The 20631-nt window shown below is 40.8% G+C and overlaps 1 protein-coding gene across 1 annotated transcript in view; it reads left to right on the top strand.

Moving 5' to 3' along the window:
- Nucleotides 1–6176: 6176 nt before the first annotated feature.
- LOC141339677 (uncharacterized) overlaps nucleotides 6177–20631 on the top strand; it is a 61379-nt gene continuing 46924 nt past the window's right edge. The window contains exons 1-3 of the mRNA XM_073844973.1: nucleotides 6177–7951; nucleotides 13025–13198; nucleotides 13391–13564. Of these exons, the coding sequence (XP_073701074.1) occupies nucleotides 6177–7951; nucleotides 13025–13198; nucleotides 13391–13564 (2123 nt within the window). The remainder of the gene's footprint in view (nucleotides 7952–13024; nucleotides 13199–13390; nucleotides 13565–20631) is intronic.

Genomic DNA, 20631 nt, shown 5'->3' on the forward strand with positions numbered 1-20631 from the left:
GTGCAGTGTGAACGCTCTAATCCGTTAACATGGTTGTGGGGAAAAAAACCCGCAACGCATACGCACTGCAGACGGAGTATGTGTGGAACAGGCGTATAAGTGCAGAGCGCAGCTATAGAGAAAAAAAAAGCAGAAGAAGAAAACCACGAGCTCTCTCGGGCGGCTAATAGGTGAACTACTTTTTAATCAAGAGTATATAGCACACTGAAAAATAGTGCTCAACTTGGCGACCCATACAAAATCTCCCGCGACCCACGCGGGACCCCGCCTTTGGGAATGACTGCCCTACAGAATACTCCTAATATATGGTATGCCACATTGCACTTAACACAATAATCTATCTGTTACACTAAATACATCCTATGCACATCCATGTCATTTTGCATATCCAGTCTATGTATAATCCACTGCACCTCTGCATTGTTGACAATCTTCCTAAGTGGAATCTGAGTGTGCAACACACAGGTGAGTGGGCCATACAAACCACCTGTGGCATCACACTCTTCCTCTCTATGCACATTCATAAGATGTGAATAATATATGTATATCATTGCACTACAATCTCTTGCACTATGTGCTGCTCTCCCCAATCTATCTTATGCACAATTTCATGTAAAAATATCTCTTTTTTTATGTTGAGTTTATGTTTTACTGTGCTGCATGTGCTGAATTCAAGTGAAAGGGCATTGTTCGCTGTTAAAATGAACATTAAAATTTAATACGAAAGAAAAGCATGAGAGCCGACTGTTTCTTTCTGTGGTAAGTTTTAATTAAAAATATTTTTGATAGCCCAATTTCAATTAGAAAAGGAAGCTATAGCCTGTTGTGTTTAAATGTGTTGCAACTTGCTTGAGCAATTTAATATACAAATCTACAAGTCAAGTGCATTTAATAAAAGGCTATACGTTGTTTTTTTATTTAGTTTAAACATGAATATGTCTATTATTTTATTAGTGTACTGTTATAAAAGAGGATCACAATGCCGAAAAAGCACTTTTGGATTTGAAATCAAAATAACGGATAACTCTTGTGTTTGTGGTAGACCCGAATCAGGAACGGACTACAAACGCGTTCTGTGTGAAAGCAAAACGATCCGTGCTGCTTCTGAACCGCATACATAACGCACACGGACTGCAGACGGAGTATATGTGAAACAGGCGATAGACTGCACTCCATCTAAATGAAAGCCTGTCATACTGTGCACTTTATAAAATGTGTATATTATGCTAGTGAGGATAAACAAAGTGAGATGCCCTGTTAACCATTCCTGAATGCATGTATTTTGCCTCAAAGCATCTTACTTGAGTAAATGGGGTCACAGTGGGTGCATTAAAAAAAGTTCTCAAAAAATATTTCAGTAAGAAACTTTTTTTTATTTAACTTGATGTGCAAAGCATTGAATGGTATATGATTAACTGCCCTATTTTGCACTTTGTCCCATTAAGTATAAATTGTGTACACTGTAATGATGAGAATATGACAAAAATGAGATGCCCTGTCAACTCTTCCTTTCTCATTTCACCTCTGCATTTTACTTATTGTCAACAACAGGTAAATAAAAAAATTGCTTTGTCAAATATCTCTATCTCTTTTAAATAGTTAAGTGGAAGCTAAACTGACCTTAAAAATGGTCAAACATTTTTTGTTAATGCATAAATTGTTTTCTTGATATATTAACAAAAAAGTTTGGGAAACACTGCTGTAGGGTGCATTAGTTCTGATCGTTCATTAGCCTGATAGCCTTATGGAAAAAGCTATCCTTCAGTCGGCTAGGTCAGGATCGGATGCTGCTTTTATTTTTCTTAGGTATGGGCACAATGGTGGATTTTTTTAAGCACTAGGGAACCACAGACAGAGAGAGGGAGAGGTTGAAAATATCTGTGAAAACCCCAGCTAGTTGGAATACACATGCTCAGAGCACACGTCCTGGGATGCCATCAGGACCTGCTGCTTTGCAGATATTCACCTGTTGGGAGATGAAAGTTCCAGAGCTCGGGCCAGGGATGAAATACTGTCCCCTCGCCTGAGAAATGAGATCTCTCCTGACCAGAATCGCCATCGGGGAGGGATATTAGATCTGAGAACCACACTCTGTTCGGCCAACAGGGCGGTATCAGTAAGATGCGAGACCCTTGTTGACGGACCTTGGCCAGGACTCCCGGGAGCAGAGCGATCGGGGGAAATGGGAAAATACGCAGTCTGGGCCACATATAGGCCATCGCGTCCAGACCCAGGGGAGCTGAAGGAGTCAGAGAGAAGTAGAGGGGACATTGTGTCTCCTGTGAAGCAAAGAGGTCCACCTCTGCTTCGTAAAATCTTTCCCAGACTTGACTGACTACTTCGGGGTTGAGCTTCCATTCCCTGTGTGTATCAGCTTGTCTGGACAGCAAGTCTACTGCCACATCCATATGCCCTGGAATGTAAATCGCACTGAGGGATAGGAGCTTGTCCTGTGCCCAAAGCAGAAGCTGCTGCGCTAGCCTGTTCAGGCGGTGTAACCGCAGTCCGCTCTGTTGATTTATATAAGATACCACCGCTGTGTTGTATACCCGCACTAGGACATGGTAGCCTCTTAACTGCTGAAGGAAATATTTCAGAGCCTGAAATACACCCATCATTTTGTGGTTGTACACACATACTAGAAAGGGTACAAAACCCTGGTGCATAACCCTTATTTGCCTTTGGGGGAAACTGAAGCCACAACTGAAATGGTCTCATGTGCAGAGGGCCCAAAGGTATCACCGTGGATGCAGCTGCCATAAGACCTAAAAATCTTTGAAAGTACTCAACAGTAACTTCCTGGCCTAGCTTGACATTCTTTAGGGTACTTAGAATTGACATCGACATGAGCAGGAGACAGTTGTGCCCGCGTCGCATGAACTTGTAAGTCACGAGGTAGGGATTCAACCTGCGAAGATCCAGAATTGGATGCAGCCCCCCATCTTACTTGGGAACCAGAAAGTATCGACTGTAACAGCCTAAATCTTTGTCTGGCAGGGGGAATACATCCTATGGCCCCTTTGTCCAGCAGAGTCTGCAATGCCTGTGTCAATAAATGTGCTCGTTTCAGTTTCACGGAAGTGGAGACTGAAATGCGGAGAGCGACGAATTCTGTAGCCCCTTTCTACAGTTCTTACGAACCATGGAGAGATATCTGGCAGTCGTTTTCAGGTTGCCAGTTTCTCTGAAAAGGGCACAGGTCTGTGGCTCAGCACAGTTTGAGAAATGCCTCTTCTTCTATAGTCCCGTCTGTATTCAAGTCTTTAAGCAGGTCAGCCTGGCACACCTGCAAGACCATCATGGTGTTCAGGGCAGCAACAGCCTGACCCGCTGCCTGAAATACTTTCCCCACCAGTGAAAATGTCAGTCTACATGGCTTGGTGGGGAGCGTAGGCTTCCTTAAGAGAAGATGAGCTCCCAGGGGAGAGATAGCATGCTAGCGCCTCTTCTACCTGGGGCATCATCATGTAGCCCCGTGCCTGTGCATCCACGATAGTTGAATAAATCGACGCCAAGGGTACAAAGACACAGGACAAGTAAGCTGCCCTACAAAGGCAAAAGACCTTAACTCACTAGAGTGTGGAACTGAGAAAAATTACTTTAAAGATTTTTTGTTGTCCAGCCAAATTAATTATAGCTAGGACACTGTAAACCTGGCAGTTAGATGTTTTAAAAACTTGACTTTTGACCCCTATTTTTAAGTTACTTTCCTCTGCCTGTGAATTGTATGCAAAAAGTGAGACGTCGTCCCAAGGCAAAGAGCAGTAACTTCCACACTATCAGTATTCAGTTGCTGATCACCATTTACAAATCATAAGTAACAACTGTATACAATCTATAGAGATCATGGCATTTATTTTGGATGACTGATAATTACTTATAGCAATCTACTTATTGCTATGCTGTGTTTTGGTTGCATTCTGGTGCCTTTATTAATACATTAGACTTGAAACAATACTTTGTGGTTAAGAGTATTTTTAATTGGTGTGCAGTAAAACTAACAGGTCGGCTGCAGATATGGTTACAGTGAATTATATTAATAAAAACAAGATTTTCTAATGAGTCATCTTCACATTACTAATGAGTAAACATAACAATTTATTTAACTAAATTAATTTAAAACATATTTAATACTGCAAAGATATAACAAATCATGTACAAGTAAGTGAACTTTGGAATCCAGTAAGTGGTGCTAAGTCACTGTTTTGAGTGAGACATCGAGTCATTTTTTAACAAAGCAAATCGCTGTATTTATGAATGGCTAACTGAATCTTTGACTCACGATTCGTTCAGAGCCACAGATTCACTCACAAAAATAGCCTAGCCTAAAGGAAGTCTTGATTGATGTGAACGCCAGCAGACAGGAATAATGCCTTAGAATTCTTGTGGATTGTTGTGGATTTAACATCTCTGATGACATTCATTGCCATGGATTTTATTTGGTTACAAGAAAAGGTAGGATATGGATTTAACTGCGAAGTATCATGATTTTATGTGATCATGCTACATGCATTCGTTAGTTGGTAGCCCTAGACTGTTGAATGAAAATGAATCACGAAAAAAAAAAACTGAGATGGCGATTACTTATTGCTGGCAATTTATCTAGTCTTTGCTTGTTTACAGTGCTTTATATGGTGCAGATTTGCTAAGTAAAGTAAAGTACATTGCGATCTAATTCTTATGTCTAATGCATCTTTTGCATTATACAATTTCTTACCTTGAGCTTGATGTCTGCTTGATTAAAAACAACCACTCAACAATATCTTTTATTCAGGTATAGTGTGTGTCAGAAGTGCTTCAGTGACAGAGTTATGACAGTAGGCAATAAGCAACATCGTAACTGAAACGCGGCAAACTTTATTGTATGGTAAAACAAAGACTGAGTACCAAACTTAATTAGAGCCTTTCAAAACAAAGCCAAAGAGCGCTGAATCAATATACTTATCCACATGATAAAGAAGGTGTTGAATATTCTAAAACTATCAATAACTCATTTTCGACCAAAATCAAGTTAAGGCCTTTTGCCTTTGCACGGCAGAAAGGCTTACTCCATGAATGAGCTAGCTCATCATGGAGATCACCAAAGAAAGGGAGAGACTGTCACCGAGGCCCCTCCCCCCGGCCACCTGACAGATATCTGTCATCTAGCTTCGAGGGGTCTCATGCTCCTGCAGCCAGTCGAGCTTTTATCTATTGACTGCATGAGTCACCACCTTGAGTATCTCCTCATATGATTTATCATCATGGGAGGAGTGCTCTGAGGTGGCACTCTCCATGTCTCTCTCCACAGAAGCAAGAGATGAAGTGTCATCCACCTAATCTGAAGAAGCAGAAGAGTGTGCTTCAGAACCTCCTGATAGAACCTCCTGATCTGGTGAAAGCACAAGAGAAAGGGGCGTGCCCTTCTCACGTGCCTTAGCCAGATCAAAATGAGACCCCCAGGATCTTAACGAGGAATCGGTGGCTCACTCCTCTTTGATAAAAGACACAGAGCTCTCTCTGACACACACACACACACACACACACACAGCACAGCAGGGTCCTTGAAGACAAAGAAACCTGCAGGTGTGTTCGTTTCACATCTGAATTTATAACCCTCAGGTGCATGTAATCAAATACGTCACCTACCGAGGTTATTTAAGCCAATCTATGGCGTGTTTGATCTATGTGCATCACGACCAGTCAAACAAAACATGTTTTTGTTAGTGTATTGATATGCAGCATCGAGTGTAGCTTTTGGTAGGGAAGAGTGTTTCTCCTGTGATATCCAGTTCACAATAGAATAAAAGCCTTAATTATACATCTTATAATGTGACACAGTTGTTTATTAAAGCTGTCCAATAGTTGACACTATCACTAACGTGATTCAGTATAATCAAGACATGACTACTCACACATGCAAAGATTCATTTAAGTAGGTTGTATGATGTGCCAGATGATGTGGAAACCATTCATCAGCTTTTAGTCACATTAGTCAGCATGGCCTAAAGATGATCTCAGTCAATACAGTAACTGTGGAAAAAAAACATTTTCAGAAATGTTTAATGAAACCAAGCTGGTAGGGATGACTTATCATGCTAAATATAAATATTTGTCAAATATGTTTCATGTTTTTTTCTCAGTCTTATTTTTTTATTACAGAGCTGCAAAACTTCTTGGAAACTCACAAAAACAACATGAAGAAAGCAAAATATATTTTTGAGGGCAACAAAGAAAATGACACAAATCTCAAGACTATTTACACAGAACTGTTCATCACAGAAGGCGATATGAAAGATGTCAATCACGAACATGAGATTCTAAAGATTGATGATGCTTTCAAGAACAAAAAAACACAGGACAAACCTATCAAATGCAGTGATATATTTACTGAGCTAAAGAAAAACAATGAGCAGAAGATTGTGCTGACCAAGGGAGTCGCAGGCATTGGAAAAACTGTATCTGTGCACAAGTTCATCCTGGACTGGGCAGAAGGAAACACCAATCAGGATATAGACTGTATATTCCTGCTTCTATTCAGAGAAATCAATTTGATTAAAGACAAAGAGCTGAATCTCCATGAGTTTCTGATGAAATTTTGTCCTAAATTGAAAGACCTGGAAAAATCAACGTTATATAAGGAATGTAAGCTAGCATTTATATTTGATGGACTTGATGAGAGTCGATTGCCATTGAACATTAATGGCACTTTAGAAACACTGAACACTGTTGAAGAAAGAGCATCTGTAGATGTGCTGTTTACAAGTCTGGTCAAAGGAAATCTGCTTCCATCAGCTCTTGTCTGGGTGACATCACGACCAGCAGCAGCCAATCAGATCCCTCCTCAGTACGTAGGTTTGTTCACAGAGGTGCGAGGATTCACTGACCAACAGAAGGAGGAGTACTTCAGAAAGAGAATCACAGATGAGATTCAGGCCTCCAGGATCATCTCACACATTAAGTCGTCTCGTAGTCTCTATATCATGTGCCACATTCCTGTGTTCTGCTGGATAACGGCCACAGTACTTCAGGATATTCTCATTGGGAACAATGAAGAGAACATCAGCACAACACTCACCGAAATGTACATTCACTTCCTGCGGATACAGATGAACATGAAGAGTCAGAAGTACGATAAACAAAAAGAAAATGAATGTTCAAAGCACTTAAAGTTAAATAGAAAGATGATTTTGAAGTTAGCCAAGTTAGCATTTGAACAGTTGAAGAAGAAAAACATTGTATTCTATGAGGAAGATCTGAAAGCATGTGGTATTGATGTGAGTAAAGACACTGAGTTCACAGGAATGATTGCTGAGATCTTTAAGAAGGAAGTTGGACTTTATAAGACAAAGATCTTCTGCTTTGTGCATCTGAGTGTTCAAGAGTTTCTTGCTGCAGTACATGTGTTCATCTGCTACCTGAAAAAGAACAAGCGAGAGCTTTGGTTTTTCTTTGAAGATTCACAAACTACAGCCATACAAAATCTTCAGTTCTTCTTTACACATGTCAAATTTCACGACTTAACAAAGAGGGCCACTGATAAAACAATGCAGAGTGAGAGAGGACATCTAGACCTGTTCCTGCGGTTTCTCATGGGAATATCACTGGAATCCAGTCAAAAACTGCTCAAAGGCCTGATCACACACACTAAAGACACCACAGAAAGCATCAGAAAAATAAGTGCACACATTAAACAATTACAAAAACAGGAAATTTCAGATGAATCTTCAGTCAACCTATTCTACTGCTTACTTGAACTCAAAGACCATTCATTATATGAGGAAATTCTGAGTTACCTCAGTTCAGATGAACATCCAGGAAGAGACCTCTCATCTTCAATGTGCACAGTGCTGACCTGTGTACTGCTGATGTCAGAGAAGGTGCTGGATGAGTTCAACCCAAAGAGGTTCACATCATCACAAGCAGACAATAAGAGACTTATCCCAGCTGTGAGATGCTGCAAAAAAGCACTGTGAGTAATTTCAGTGACTGTTGTTCAATCAAACATTTTTGTCCTACATCACTAAACAATTAAATACTATGTGAAAGATTACAATAAGTTAATGCCAAAAAACTTTGAACATTAGAAAATATTATGGCTGAACATTCTGTTCTGGCAGATTTGACAGCTGTGGTTTTGATGAAAGATGCTGTGAAACTGTGTCTTCTGCTCTACAATCATCAAACTCCCATCTGACAGAGCTCATCCTGAGTAGCAATCACTTGCAGGATTCAGGAGTGAGGCTGATTTATGATGGACTGAAGAGTCCACACTGTCAATTGAACATACTGAGGTTTGAGATTCACATTCAATGAATAATTATGTTCAAATATGTGGATGAATAGGTGTCTCATAACTATAGCTAGCAGATATTTCCTCTGACTATACTGTAGTATGATTGCATCAGTCGCATTTTCTCAATTCACAAGAACACAAGGCAGGCAATGCCTACTCAAAATACCTGATGAGAAAACATTCAGGGCTCCCAACCATCTTGGAAAACCTGGGCCCGTATCCCTAAAGATTTTGAGAATCATCTCAGAGAGCACCTAACTTTACCTAAAAATTCCTTGCCAGGAGTTTTAACTTAGAAATGATTCCAGAACATTTTCAGTGAACTCTGAGCAAGGAATGGATGGAAAATCCTATCTTAGTGAGGAGGTGTGGTTGACCCCGCTGCTAGGTATGAGTCATCATTTCAAAAGCCGTGATTGGTTGATCCTACAAGTTTGATGAAAATGAACTTTTGGTGATAATGAGCAAAGGATGTACCCTCAAATCAATAAAAATAATTATACACTCTAATCTTATGCAGACTGTAATTGTAAATAATATTTCACATTCAAGAAAATATCTGGAAAATGAATAGTAAGCTGTAGGGGTTATAGCCTAACATTAGAATCTAAAATATGTGAAAACTTAAGCTCATTACACCCTGTTCAAATAATGATTCATGTCTTATTTGCTCATATTAATATAATAGCTGGCATATTTTGTACTTTCACGCCCATATGGACCCCATTGAAAACAAGATAGGCTGCCCTTAATGAAGTAGAAATTGCAACGTTACAACTCAGTGTGGTCTTAACAAGGGTTACACGGCTCAGCTTTTATCAATGTCTGTGATTGCTGGCTGGTCTATTTATGAAGGCTTGTTAACAAATATCCTACAAACACAGAAAATGGCCATTGTGTGCAGCTGCTTAGGGGAACTCCTAAGCCACTAAAAGTCCTCTTCCCTGCTCTTAGCAGATCTCGCCTTAGGAGCCCTTTTAAGCTCTAGGAATCTTGAGGAATAGCTTTTATATTAACTGGGATTTTCGTATCACTTTTAGGGGAAATTCTAAGAAAACGTCATGACTCTGAGAATTTTCTTAGAATTTGGCTGCTAGGAGCCACTTTTTGCACAAAAATTCTTTAGGGATACGGGCCCTGGAATTTTGTAATGCCGTGTTCCAGTTATGAGAATGAAATAATACCTAAACTTCCTTAATGACTTGGATTGGATATGGCTTTGATTATTACAATACATTTATTTTCACTTAATCAATAAAATCCTCAGCTCTGAGGATCTTATTATTATGTTGTGACATTTGTAATTACTTAAGTTACGTAATTTAAAAATGGTAACACTTTATAATAAATATAGAGAAATAAACGTATTTACAAATTATTTGCAAACTGTAGTTGATCAGTTTATAAACTGTTGTTAATATATTAGACTATATCAAATATATCAGACTATATAAAAACAGTGAGTTCTTCATTCATTGTCACTGTAATTAACAAATTTGTATTGATTATATATATTAACTCATATTTAGTTAAGTTAGTTAATGCTTTGTAAACAACTTAACCACACAACTTTATAGTTCTCACTTCAGATTAGGTCATGGTATATCCAAAAATGCCATTCATTAAGTGCTTAAAACCATCCTTTATTGGTCATTAATTGCATTAGTATTTAGAATTTCTTCAAATGTAAAAATTTAAACATAACCACTTAAAACATTAAATTGCATAATGCTATTAATATGAAATGCATACAAATATATTTATTAGATCACATTGTTAAAATACATCAATTGGGATTAGGGGTAGAGTTAGAATTAGGCTTAGTGAGGACAGGAAATGCAGTTTATACAGTATAATTTAAATAGTATTGTAGGAAAGGTTCTTATAAAACATGAAAACCCAATGTGTGTGTAACAGGGAGGGGTCAGAGACGTGCGGATCCATTCGCAGCATTTATTCCAAACAAACAAACACAAAGGGGCAGGCAGAAATCGTGGTCAAAACAGGCAGAAAGGTCGGGGCTGGCAGCGAGAATCAAAACACGGGAAGGAGTCCAGGAATCAAAAACACAGGAAATCAAACACGGGAATAAACGTTCGGAAATAATGACCAGAAGGAACAATAAGACATCACAAGGTGGCTGTGTGTGTGAGTGGCTTAAATGCAGACAGTGTGATGAGGTGCAGCTGTGAGCAGTAATCAGTAAAGTGAGAGCAGGTGAATGCAGTGATTAGAGCAGTGGCTTGTGGGGAATGAAGTCCATGAAGTGTGGTGCAAGAGTACATGATGACAGGATAGACCAGATACATGACAGAGCCCCTCCCCAAGGAGCGGCTTCCAGACGCTCTAACCACATAATACAACCTGGAGGGTGGTGGAGCGGAGGTGGAACAGGGGGAGGGATGGAGGGCCAGGTCCATGTAGGGGTACTGGAACCACGAACTGAGGCGGAGCCGACGGAGGGAGAAGCCGTGATGGAGGAAGGGTTGGCTCCTGCCTGGGGCCGACCGACGGAGGTGGAGCCGGTGGAGCCCGAGGCGAAACTGGAGAGTCGATGGTCCTGGGCGACACAGAGGATCCGGAGGACCAAGGTGAAACCCAAGGCTCTGGCGGCCCCTGGCGGAGATGGAGGTCCGGAGGTACGCAGCGGAGCCGGAATGACAGAGGATCGAGGCTGTGCCCACGGGAGGGAGGAGGTCCAAAGAGCCGGCAGGACGGAGTGACGAGGCGCAGCCGGATGAGTAGAGTCCAGAGGCGAAGGTGGGGCGACGACTGACCGGGGCGGAGCCGGAGAGACGATGGAGCCCGGAGGAGCTGGTGGGCCAACAGCCGACAACGGAGACGAGGGAGCACAGAGCAAGGGGGGGAGCCGCAGGGTCGGAGGGCCGAGGTGGAGTCCAGGACTCTGAGACTGGAGGTGATGGTGAGGGATCCTTCAGTCTGGACACCGATGGAGACTGGCAGTCCCACGGCAAGTCCTTTGCACCGAAGGTGGGATGTGGGTGAGCAGAGGGACTGTCGGGAGACAGAGGTGGCGGGACTGGAGCAGCAGGGAGGGTGGGTGGGAACAGTCCATGCATGAGCTCCGTGACCAGAACCGGGCAGACAGGAATCTCAGGACGAGTGGATGGACCCAGCGGAGGCTCTGGAAGGCTGGGCGGAACCAGCGGAGGCTCTGGAAGGCCGGGCGGGACCAGTGGAGGCTCTGGAAGGCCGGGCGGGACCAGCGGAGGCTCTGGAAGGCCGGGCGGGACCAGCGGAGGCTCTGGAAGGCCGGGCTGAACCAGCGGAGGCTCTGGAAGGCTGGGCTGAACCAGCGGAGGCTCTGGAAGGCTGGGCTGAACTAGCGGAGGCTCTGGAAGGCTGGGCTGAACCAGCGAAGGCTCTGGAAGGCTGGGCTGAACCAGCGGAGGATCTGGAAGGCTGGTTGGGAGACCAGCTGCTCGAGCCGACAGCAGCGGTGGGTCCTCCACGCTAGACATTAGTCTTTGATAAGTCTTGGGTGCAAATTTGGGCGTGGTGGCAGCCACCTTGTGCAGTAGCCCTGGCGTGGCAGCCATCTTGTGAACAGGCTCTACCTCACCCACAGTAAACGGAGAGTCACAAAACAGCAAAACAAAATCTATATACTGTGTGAGGGTCCAACTGGGGTCTTCCTCAGGTAAGTTCAAACTGATCTCAGTGTCCAATCCGCTCCAAAAACATTCCTTGAGCATAGTTTCATCGCAAGGTGCCAGGTAACTATAAGCAATGAATTTCTCCACATAATCCTCAATGGGACGGCCATCTTGAAAAATGGAGCAGAGCAAACTTACTGGATTGGACAGTCTTCCTGATAGATCCATTCTTGGGTGGTCGTTCTGCTGACGAATAAAGCCGCTGGATCCTTTTATCGGCGAAGTCTTCTGTAACAGGGAGGGGTCAGAGACGTGCGGATCCATGCGCAGCATTTATTCCAAACAAACAAACATAAAGGGGCAGGCAGAAATCGTGGTCAAAACAGGCAGAAAGGTCGGGGCTGGCAGCGAGAATCAAAACACGGGAAGGAGTCCAGGAATCAAAAACACAGGAAATCAAACACGGGTATAAACGCTCGGAAATAATGACCAGAAGGAACAATAAGACATGGCAAGGTGGCTGTGTGTTTTTGCTTAAATGCAGACAGTGTGATGAGGTGCAGCTGTGAGCAGTAATCAGTAAAGTGAGAGCAGGTGAATGCAGTGATTAGAGCAGTGGCTTGTGGGGAATGAAGTCCATGAAGTGTGGTGCAAGAGTACATGATGACAGGATAGACCAGATACATGACAGTGTGTATGTGTGCTTAATGTATTTGTAAACATTTTAAGGAACACTGAATATTATTGTAATTAAAGTCCATTAAAGGCTGGTTTATAGCACTTAATTACTATCAATAACATTTTCCGATTTTCTGTGACCTAATCTAAACTGAAAACAATCTGTGGTAAATAAGCTGTCAACAAGCATTATTTAACTCTTTACATCTAAAGTAATTAAACATGTTACAATAAATGATGAACTCACTATTAGTATGTAGTCTAATAATGTATTAACTACAGTTTATAAACTACTAATGAACTATAATAGTTTTGAAATAATTTAAAAGTACTTTTTTAATGTATTATTATTATAAAGTGTTATTCAGTATAAACATGCACTATAAATTATAAACTATATAACCTATCTGATAAATTTACATTAATATTGCTGTTTGCTTTGTTCTCTTTACAGGCTGTGTGGGTGTCATCTCACTGCTCAGTCCTGTGAAAGTTTGTCTTCAGCTCTACAGTCCTCAAACTCTGTCCTGAGAGAGCTGGATCTGAGTAACAATGACCTGCGGGATTCTGGAGTGAAGCTTCTTTCTGATGGACTGAAGAGTCCAAACTCTAACCTGGAAATGTTGAGGTTTGAGTTTAAAATAGTTTATTATTTATATATTTATTATTTTTATATTATTTATTTATTTATTATTATTTATTTATTTATTATTATTATTTATTTAATTATTTGTTTATTTGTAAAAAAAATGAAAAATAAATCAATAAATTACACTGTTAAGATCATTCAGTATGCAATTACTGTGTTCTTCTTGTTCAGATTTTCCACATGTAATCTCACTGCTCAGACTTGTGGGACTTTGTCATCAGTTTTACAATCCTCAAACTCAGTCCTGAGAGAACTGGACCTAAGTAACAATGACCTGCAGGATACTGGATTGAAGCTTCTTTCTGACGGACTAAAGAGTCCAAACTGTCATGTGGAGATACTGAGGTAACTGGTTTTCCATAAAATAATTAACAAAATGCTACTCATACGGTAATCAGGGGGTAAACCAAATGTGGTCCACATATGTTTCAGCAAATGTGGCCCAGGTACATTAAAACATATCTGGGCCAGTTTTGGAAACAATATGGCACAGTAAGCACTGGCTAATGTGGGCGTGAACCTAAAGTGGCCCACATATTTAAAAAAAAAAAAAATATATATATATATATATATATATATATATTGCCCAAATACTTGACACTGGCTAATAGAAATGTTACTTTGAAAGAGTAAATATGGCCTAAATATTTTAAGTAGGATCCAACACAGTTAACTGATTCAGACTGATCTGGATATGCGTCTTAAAGGGGTCATCGGATGCCCATTTTCCACAAGTTTATATGATTCTTTAGGGTCTTAATGAGAAGTCTATAATTTATGTTGGTTAAAAATTCTTAATAGACCCTTTTACCTTGTCAAAATCAGCTCTGCAAAACATAAACTCATTTTATTGCATGGTCCCTTTAAATGCAAATGAGCTCTGCTCGCTCCCGCCACTCTCTGATGTGGAATTATGAGACGTAATGTTTACTTTAGACGGATTTAGCAGCATTTAGCCACATTTAGCGGAGAAACTTGCCAAAAAGCACATCATTAACCCTCTGGGGTCTGAGGGTGTTTTGGCATGCCCTGACATTTTTGTTTTTTTCAGTATCTTAAAAACATTTTAATGGTTAAATTTAGATTACATTGTAATCAGCACAAATTGGGCTACAATAATATGCAAGCAATATTAATGTGCATGTTTGTGTTTTTGAGAAAACTACATTTATGTGTGGTTATTGAAAATCTAAAGTTTTGAAGTCACTTAAATAAGGCAATGAAGCACATACAGAACATTTGTCATCAAGACGTTTGAGAATTGTATGGGGTAGGCTAGAATTTTTTCAACCAAATGATGTGAAAATCATCTCGTTCACTCATTCAGAGAAAACAAAATATTGATGTAAATTTTCTAAAACATGTTTTGTGATCGAAAGGGATTATTCATAGTTGTGGCAATGACCCATGAATATTTAGCAATTCACACCAGAGAGACAAAAGAGCCCTCCCTAATGGCCCCATCAATGACTGACTTGACTAGCAGGTAAGAAACAATGTGAGAAGATTCAAAAAATCGTTTTTTAGATAATTTGTATTTTATTTACAACACAGTATAATGAAAACATACATAATGAAGGTCAAAGACAAATTATTGAGCTCCCTGATCTAACCACACAGATGTGCACAGACTTTGTGGCAATTCTGAAAACTTTTTCTGAATTCTGTTCAACAAATGAAACAAGTGCCTGCTATTTTGCGTGCACTTAAACTTGTTTTACACTAGAATACCAGTGTAGTTGAACATCTGAAGTTTGTAGCGCTCTCAGAGGAAAACAGTTTGAAGGGACTCAAGGGAAAGAGGGCAGGATTCATCTTTTGAGCAGATTTCAGATCACTACAAAAACGACAAAAACAAAACAAAAATCATATCAGGAGCATATGTCAGTATACAGTCATAGACTCTAGCATTTGTACTAATGTAAAAAGGACATGTAATATCTGAGAAACTAATAATTATCGTTAAGCACTATATTACTAATAAACGTGATGTAAACATGCATTCAGTGTAAGTACTCATATTAGTTTTACACCATACTCTTATACAATAAAATAAATAAATAAATATGATTCTACAGTCATAAACATATCGTCATAAATGCATTGTTTCTAGAACATTAAAAATATCCTGGCATCGTACTTCATCGTACGTTGGCATCAAACATACTTCATAATGTTTTATTTGATGTAGTCAGGAATTATAGTTTAGAATAAGTCTATGTCAGGGAAGCAAACGGACAACAAGGTAAGTTACGTGATATAGAGTTTATTGATAAACAGCAGTGCGAGAGTGAAGCAGGTCGGTGGATGAAGTGAGTGAAGAGGTTCACAGGCAGATGAATTGGATACGGTGGCTGTCGACAGATGACTGATATGTATTCCTAGCATGAGGGCTGGATGGCGAGCAGCAACGGCCACGCTGATGTGGCGACTGACAGGATGGCTTATGGCACCCACCCACGCTCTGTTCGCTCGGAACTGGACCAGAGGATCTGTACAGAAGACTTGAAGACGATCAAGGACAGGTGAGTAGAAACAGGTAGGTAACCTTTACCGGAGACTTTGACGAAGATAGCCTTTGAAGAGAGTAGCGTCCTTTCATGGAAGAGCTTCAGCTATAGTCCGTGTTGTCGAGACGAGCCCGTAACCAGAGTGGAGTGACTGGATTGCTTTCGTATTGATAGTGTTGATTGAGGACAGGTGTGCGTGATTATTGATGATTGAGTGAGTGAGGAACCTGGCCAACACGTGACATATCACCCCCCTTCTGGAAAGGCGCGACCTCGCGACTGAAGGGATACAACAGCGGAGGGAGGGTGGGGGTAGCCAACGACACCCTGGGGACGATCAACGGAGAAAAAGCCTCTGGTAGAAGTGAGCCAGGTGCGGCCGAGCAGACGGAGAGCCAGGGTGACACTGAGGGTCTGGAGGGCCAAGGTGACGCAGATGGAATAGGGGACCGAGGCAGATCTGGGGCTCCGGAAGACCGCAGTGAAGCCGGAGCGACAGAGGACATAGGCAGAGCTGGAGGGAAGGAGGAGCCTGACAGAGCCAGAGGGACGGAGTGATGAGGTGAAGCCGGAGGAATGGAGTCCCGAGGCGACGGATGGTCAACAACTGACCAAGGGGGAGCCGGAGAGACGAGGGAGCCTGGTGGAGCTGGTAGGATGACGGGCCACGGTGGAGATGAGGGAGCCAGGAGCCAAGACTCGGAGGATGTAGGCCGGGACTGGGGAACGACACGCCTTGGCGGAGCTGGAGCCTGGATGTCCCACGATGGATCCACACTCCTAGGTGGCCCTGCCTGAGGGTGAGCTGTGGGGCAGACAGGCGACAGCAGAGACGGGGCTGAAGGACTGGCTGGCTTGAGTGGAGGTGGGAGAGGGAGGCTGGGTGGGAACTTCGGAGACATTGGACAACTGGATGGAACCAGCAGAGATTCTGGACGGCTGGACGGGACTATTGGAGACTCTGGAAGACTAGACGGAACCAGCGGAGATTCAGAAGAACTGGATGAGACTGGCGGAGATTCTGGACGGCTGGACGGAACCAGCCGGGACTCAGGACGGCTGGACGGAACCAGCGGGGACTCAGGACGGCTGGACGGAACCAGCGGGGACTCAGGACGGCTGGACGGAACCAGCGGGGACTAAGGAGGGTAGGAAATTATTTCTCCAATCCAGTCTATTAAATCCATTTCAAATATCTCCAACAGTTCCTTATAGTAACCTCCAAAGAGCTGTTGCAGCTCACCCTCAGCGTTAGGAGTGTGGGTGGGGCTTCCCTCTAAGCCCTCGATCTCCACGAGAACTCCCACGGTGATGCTAGCCGGCACACAAAGCTGTTCAGTCACGGTGTCCTCTGTCACTTTAAATGCGGCAGATCTTGGCTCTGTGGCTGCGGCGGGCTCTGGCTGGGTCTCCGTGCTGCAGGGTGATAAAAGCTGGCTGGGCTCTGGATCGGGGTTGCACATGCTGTTAAACTGTTTTCGGACAGTCTAACTAGTAAAATGTGACACGTTTTGTCACAGTATATAACAGCAAAAGCTAGTAGACAAATAAGACTTACTCATGTAAATGTCTCCTCCTGCTGCATCGCATCCTTCTTCTGATCGAGGTAAATATAAGTCTTATTCCTCACAGCATGTCGTCATTCAGAAACAAACTGTAACCAAGATTAACTTGAAGTCATGTTGCTGTGTTGCGGTGATGTGGGAGTTTCCTCACATACAGATACTCCGGTCCTTGCTGCACTTGAAGCACATGGCTAATTTGAATACCAAAGAAATTTCGTTAGTGGGCGTGGTCACATTAAACATAATTAGTTACAACTGGAAAGACTAGACATCTCCTTGGTTTCATATAGATTACTTTATCACAGAATATTTGTTTTTGATAAAACTTACTTCGTTTTAAAGGAAAAATCTCAAGCTTTCTGGAGATACCACTTTTCTGTTTGTGTGCAAAGTATTCACCGAGTTTTAAGGATTTAAGTGACGCATTTCTAAAAGCAGTTCGCAGAGACAGAGAAAACAGAAATCACCCTGTTCATTTTCTTTATTCTAAAAAAAAGCACAACTTTCTGTTGTTCTTGTGAGTGTGCACAAATAAAAGTACACACTTTACAGTTTCCAATGATGTATATGTGACCCTGGACCACAAAACCAGTCATAAGGTTAAATTTTACAAAACTAAGATGTATACATCATATGAAATCTCAATAAATAAGCTTTCTATTGATATATGGTTTGTTAGGATAGGACAATATTTGGCCGAGATACATCTATTTGAAAATCTGGAATCTGAGGGTGCAAAAAAATCAAAATACTGAGAAAATCTCCTTTAAAGTTGTCCAAATTAAGTTCTTAACAATGCATATTACTAATCAAAAATTACATTTTGATATATTTATAGTAGGAATTTTACAAAAAATCTTCATGGAACATGATCTTTACTTAATTTCCTAATGATTTTTGGCATAAAAGAAAAATCAATAAATTTGACCCATACAATGTATTTCTGGCTATTGCTACAAATATACCCCAGCGACTTAAGACTGGTTTTGTGGTCCAGGGTCACATATCTCTAATTTGTATGACTGAAACCGACAGAGCATTTTTAGTGTTTTTTGCGCTGATTTAAAAAAAATGAGCTGGTATCGCTGGCGATACAGCCGTCTTCAGGGAGTTAAGAAAGGCCATTGGCAAAGATGCATTAAATCTGAGGCATTCTTGTCTGTACCTGAGTAAACACAATTGCGATCAGACTGTTTCAGCTCAGTGAGGGCGGATCCAAGGTAAGGTGCTCATGTCAATCAACTATCGTGGGGGTGGCCTTTGTCTGTGTGCTGTCACACCGACAAGAAGCTGAGAATGACATGATTTTAAAAAGGGGATATTACTATTAAATATTAAAAAATACCACTAGGTGGATTTTTATCATTGTAGGGTGGTTGTGTACACAAACTGCCAACACACATTAATGTTCAAACAACATGTAAAAGTTTTTTTTTTTCAAAATATATTTATTTGCATTTGTTTTAAACATATAATACATTTAAATAAAAGAAAAAAAAACACATACAAAAGAAGGAGAACCTTATAGAGCTTCAAAAACCACCCACCCCAAGAGAGAAAGTAAAATAAATAAACAATAATAAATAAATAAAATAAAATATTCAACAAATAAACAAACAATTCTCACTAGTTTCCATACACCAACATTCACAGCCATCCATTTTACAGTTTAACTTTACCTTTTCTGAGTATTTAGTTATTTTTTAGGAGAGATCACATTATGTAATGGAGATAGCCAATACAAAGAGATGAATGTTGAATATTAGTCGTCCACCGCTGTCAAGTCCTCTTGGTTGCAATAGCATAAAAATGGAGTCCAAATATTGTAAAAGTCTTTAAGCTTCCCTTTAACTGCATAAGTCAGTTTTTCCATGGCAAGGTTGTTAGTCATTTCTTTAATCCAAAGGATAGAGGAAGGGCCTTGTAACTCCTTCCATTTTAAAGCAATAGCCCGTTTGGCCTGAAGCAAGCTAAAGTCAATTAGTTTGCGTTTATTGGTGTTCACCACAAAATTTACTGGATATATATGAAATAAACAGAGTTTGGGATCGCAAGGAACATTTTCTTCAGTCAGTTTACCAATCATAACCAGAATACTCTTCCAAAATGTTTGAATCTCTTCCAAAATGTTTGAATACACTCCCACATACAATGGTAAAGGGTTCCAATATCTTGTTTACATTTTAAACAGCTGTCAGGAATATTTGGGTTAAACTTATGTAGTTTAACCGGGGTAATATATGTGCGCATGAGCCATTTATATTGCAGCAATCTGCATCTAGTATTTACACTATATGTTTGCGCAAACAAACAAGAGTCCATCCATTCATCTTTAGAAATATCTTCCTGAAGGTCATTTTTCCATGCAGTTAAATAGGACATTGAACTTTCTTTTGAACCCTCTAAAAGTGTATTATAAAAAAAAGACAGATTGCCTTTATCCCTTAAATGTTTTAAAGTATGTTCTTCTATAGTTGACAAAGAAGGCTCTAAATAGGTTTTAATTTCAGAGTGTATAAAACTTCTTATCTGTAGATATTTGAAGAAGTGCTTCTGATGAATATCGTATTTTTTCATCAATTGTTGGAACGACATCATTATACCATCCTTATATAAATCTTTTACTTGTTTTGTACCCTTGTACGTCCAATTTTTAAATCCCCCATCATTTCTCCCTGGCACAAACATTGTATTACCCCAAATTGGCGTCAGTCTTGAAAGTTTAATTGTTTCACCTAAAAAGTCATGAGCTTCATACCATACTGTAGGATTTCAGCGCGAATCAGACAATTTAAGAGAGTCTATTAGAAGTTAGAACACTTCTACAGACGTACATTCCACAAGAGGCCCGTCATAAATCTGACGTTTCATAGCCTGGCGCCAGAACGCCAGCCTGAAGCAGACCTAACTAACCAAGAACTCGCAAAATTAACACAAAGACACTTCTTCATAATCAAATCCTTCGAGTAAGGAGATTGGCAAATTTGGAGCAAGTAACCAAGATTAATGGTCAAAGAGATGCACATTTTGAACATCACATGATTAAAGTCATTAGCGATATGGTTGGTTTTCCCCCACACACAGGACACAACGGAAATTCCTTCCCTAAACTTTTGACCTCCCAGCTTAGAGAACAGACCCTCACAGAAGGGCACAGAAAACTGTCTATTGATGTACATATGCGCCTAAAATGTGCTAAAGAACTAAGGAGCAACTCCTCATTTCTATGTATAACTTCCTATCATATATGTAACCCACACATTTGTCTATTATGTTTTAATCACTCATTGTGTATGTCCCTTTTGATAACTATTGAATAGTTTAATGGTTTATATTG

Source organism: Garra rufa, chromosome 1 (assembly GCF_049309525.1).
Source record: "Garra rufa chromosome 1, GarRuf1.0, whole genome shotgun sequence".
Lineage (NCBI taxonomy): Eukaryota > Metazoa > Chordata > Actinopteri > Cypriniformes > Cyprinidae > Garra > Garra rufa.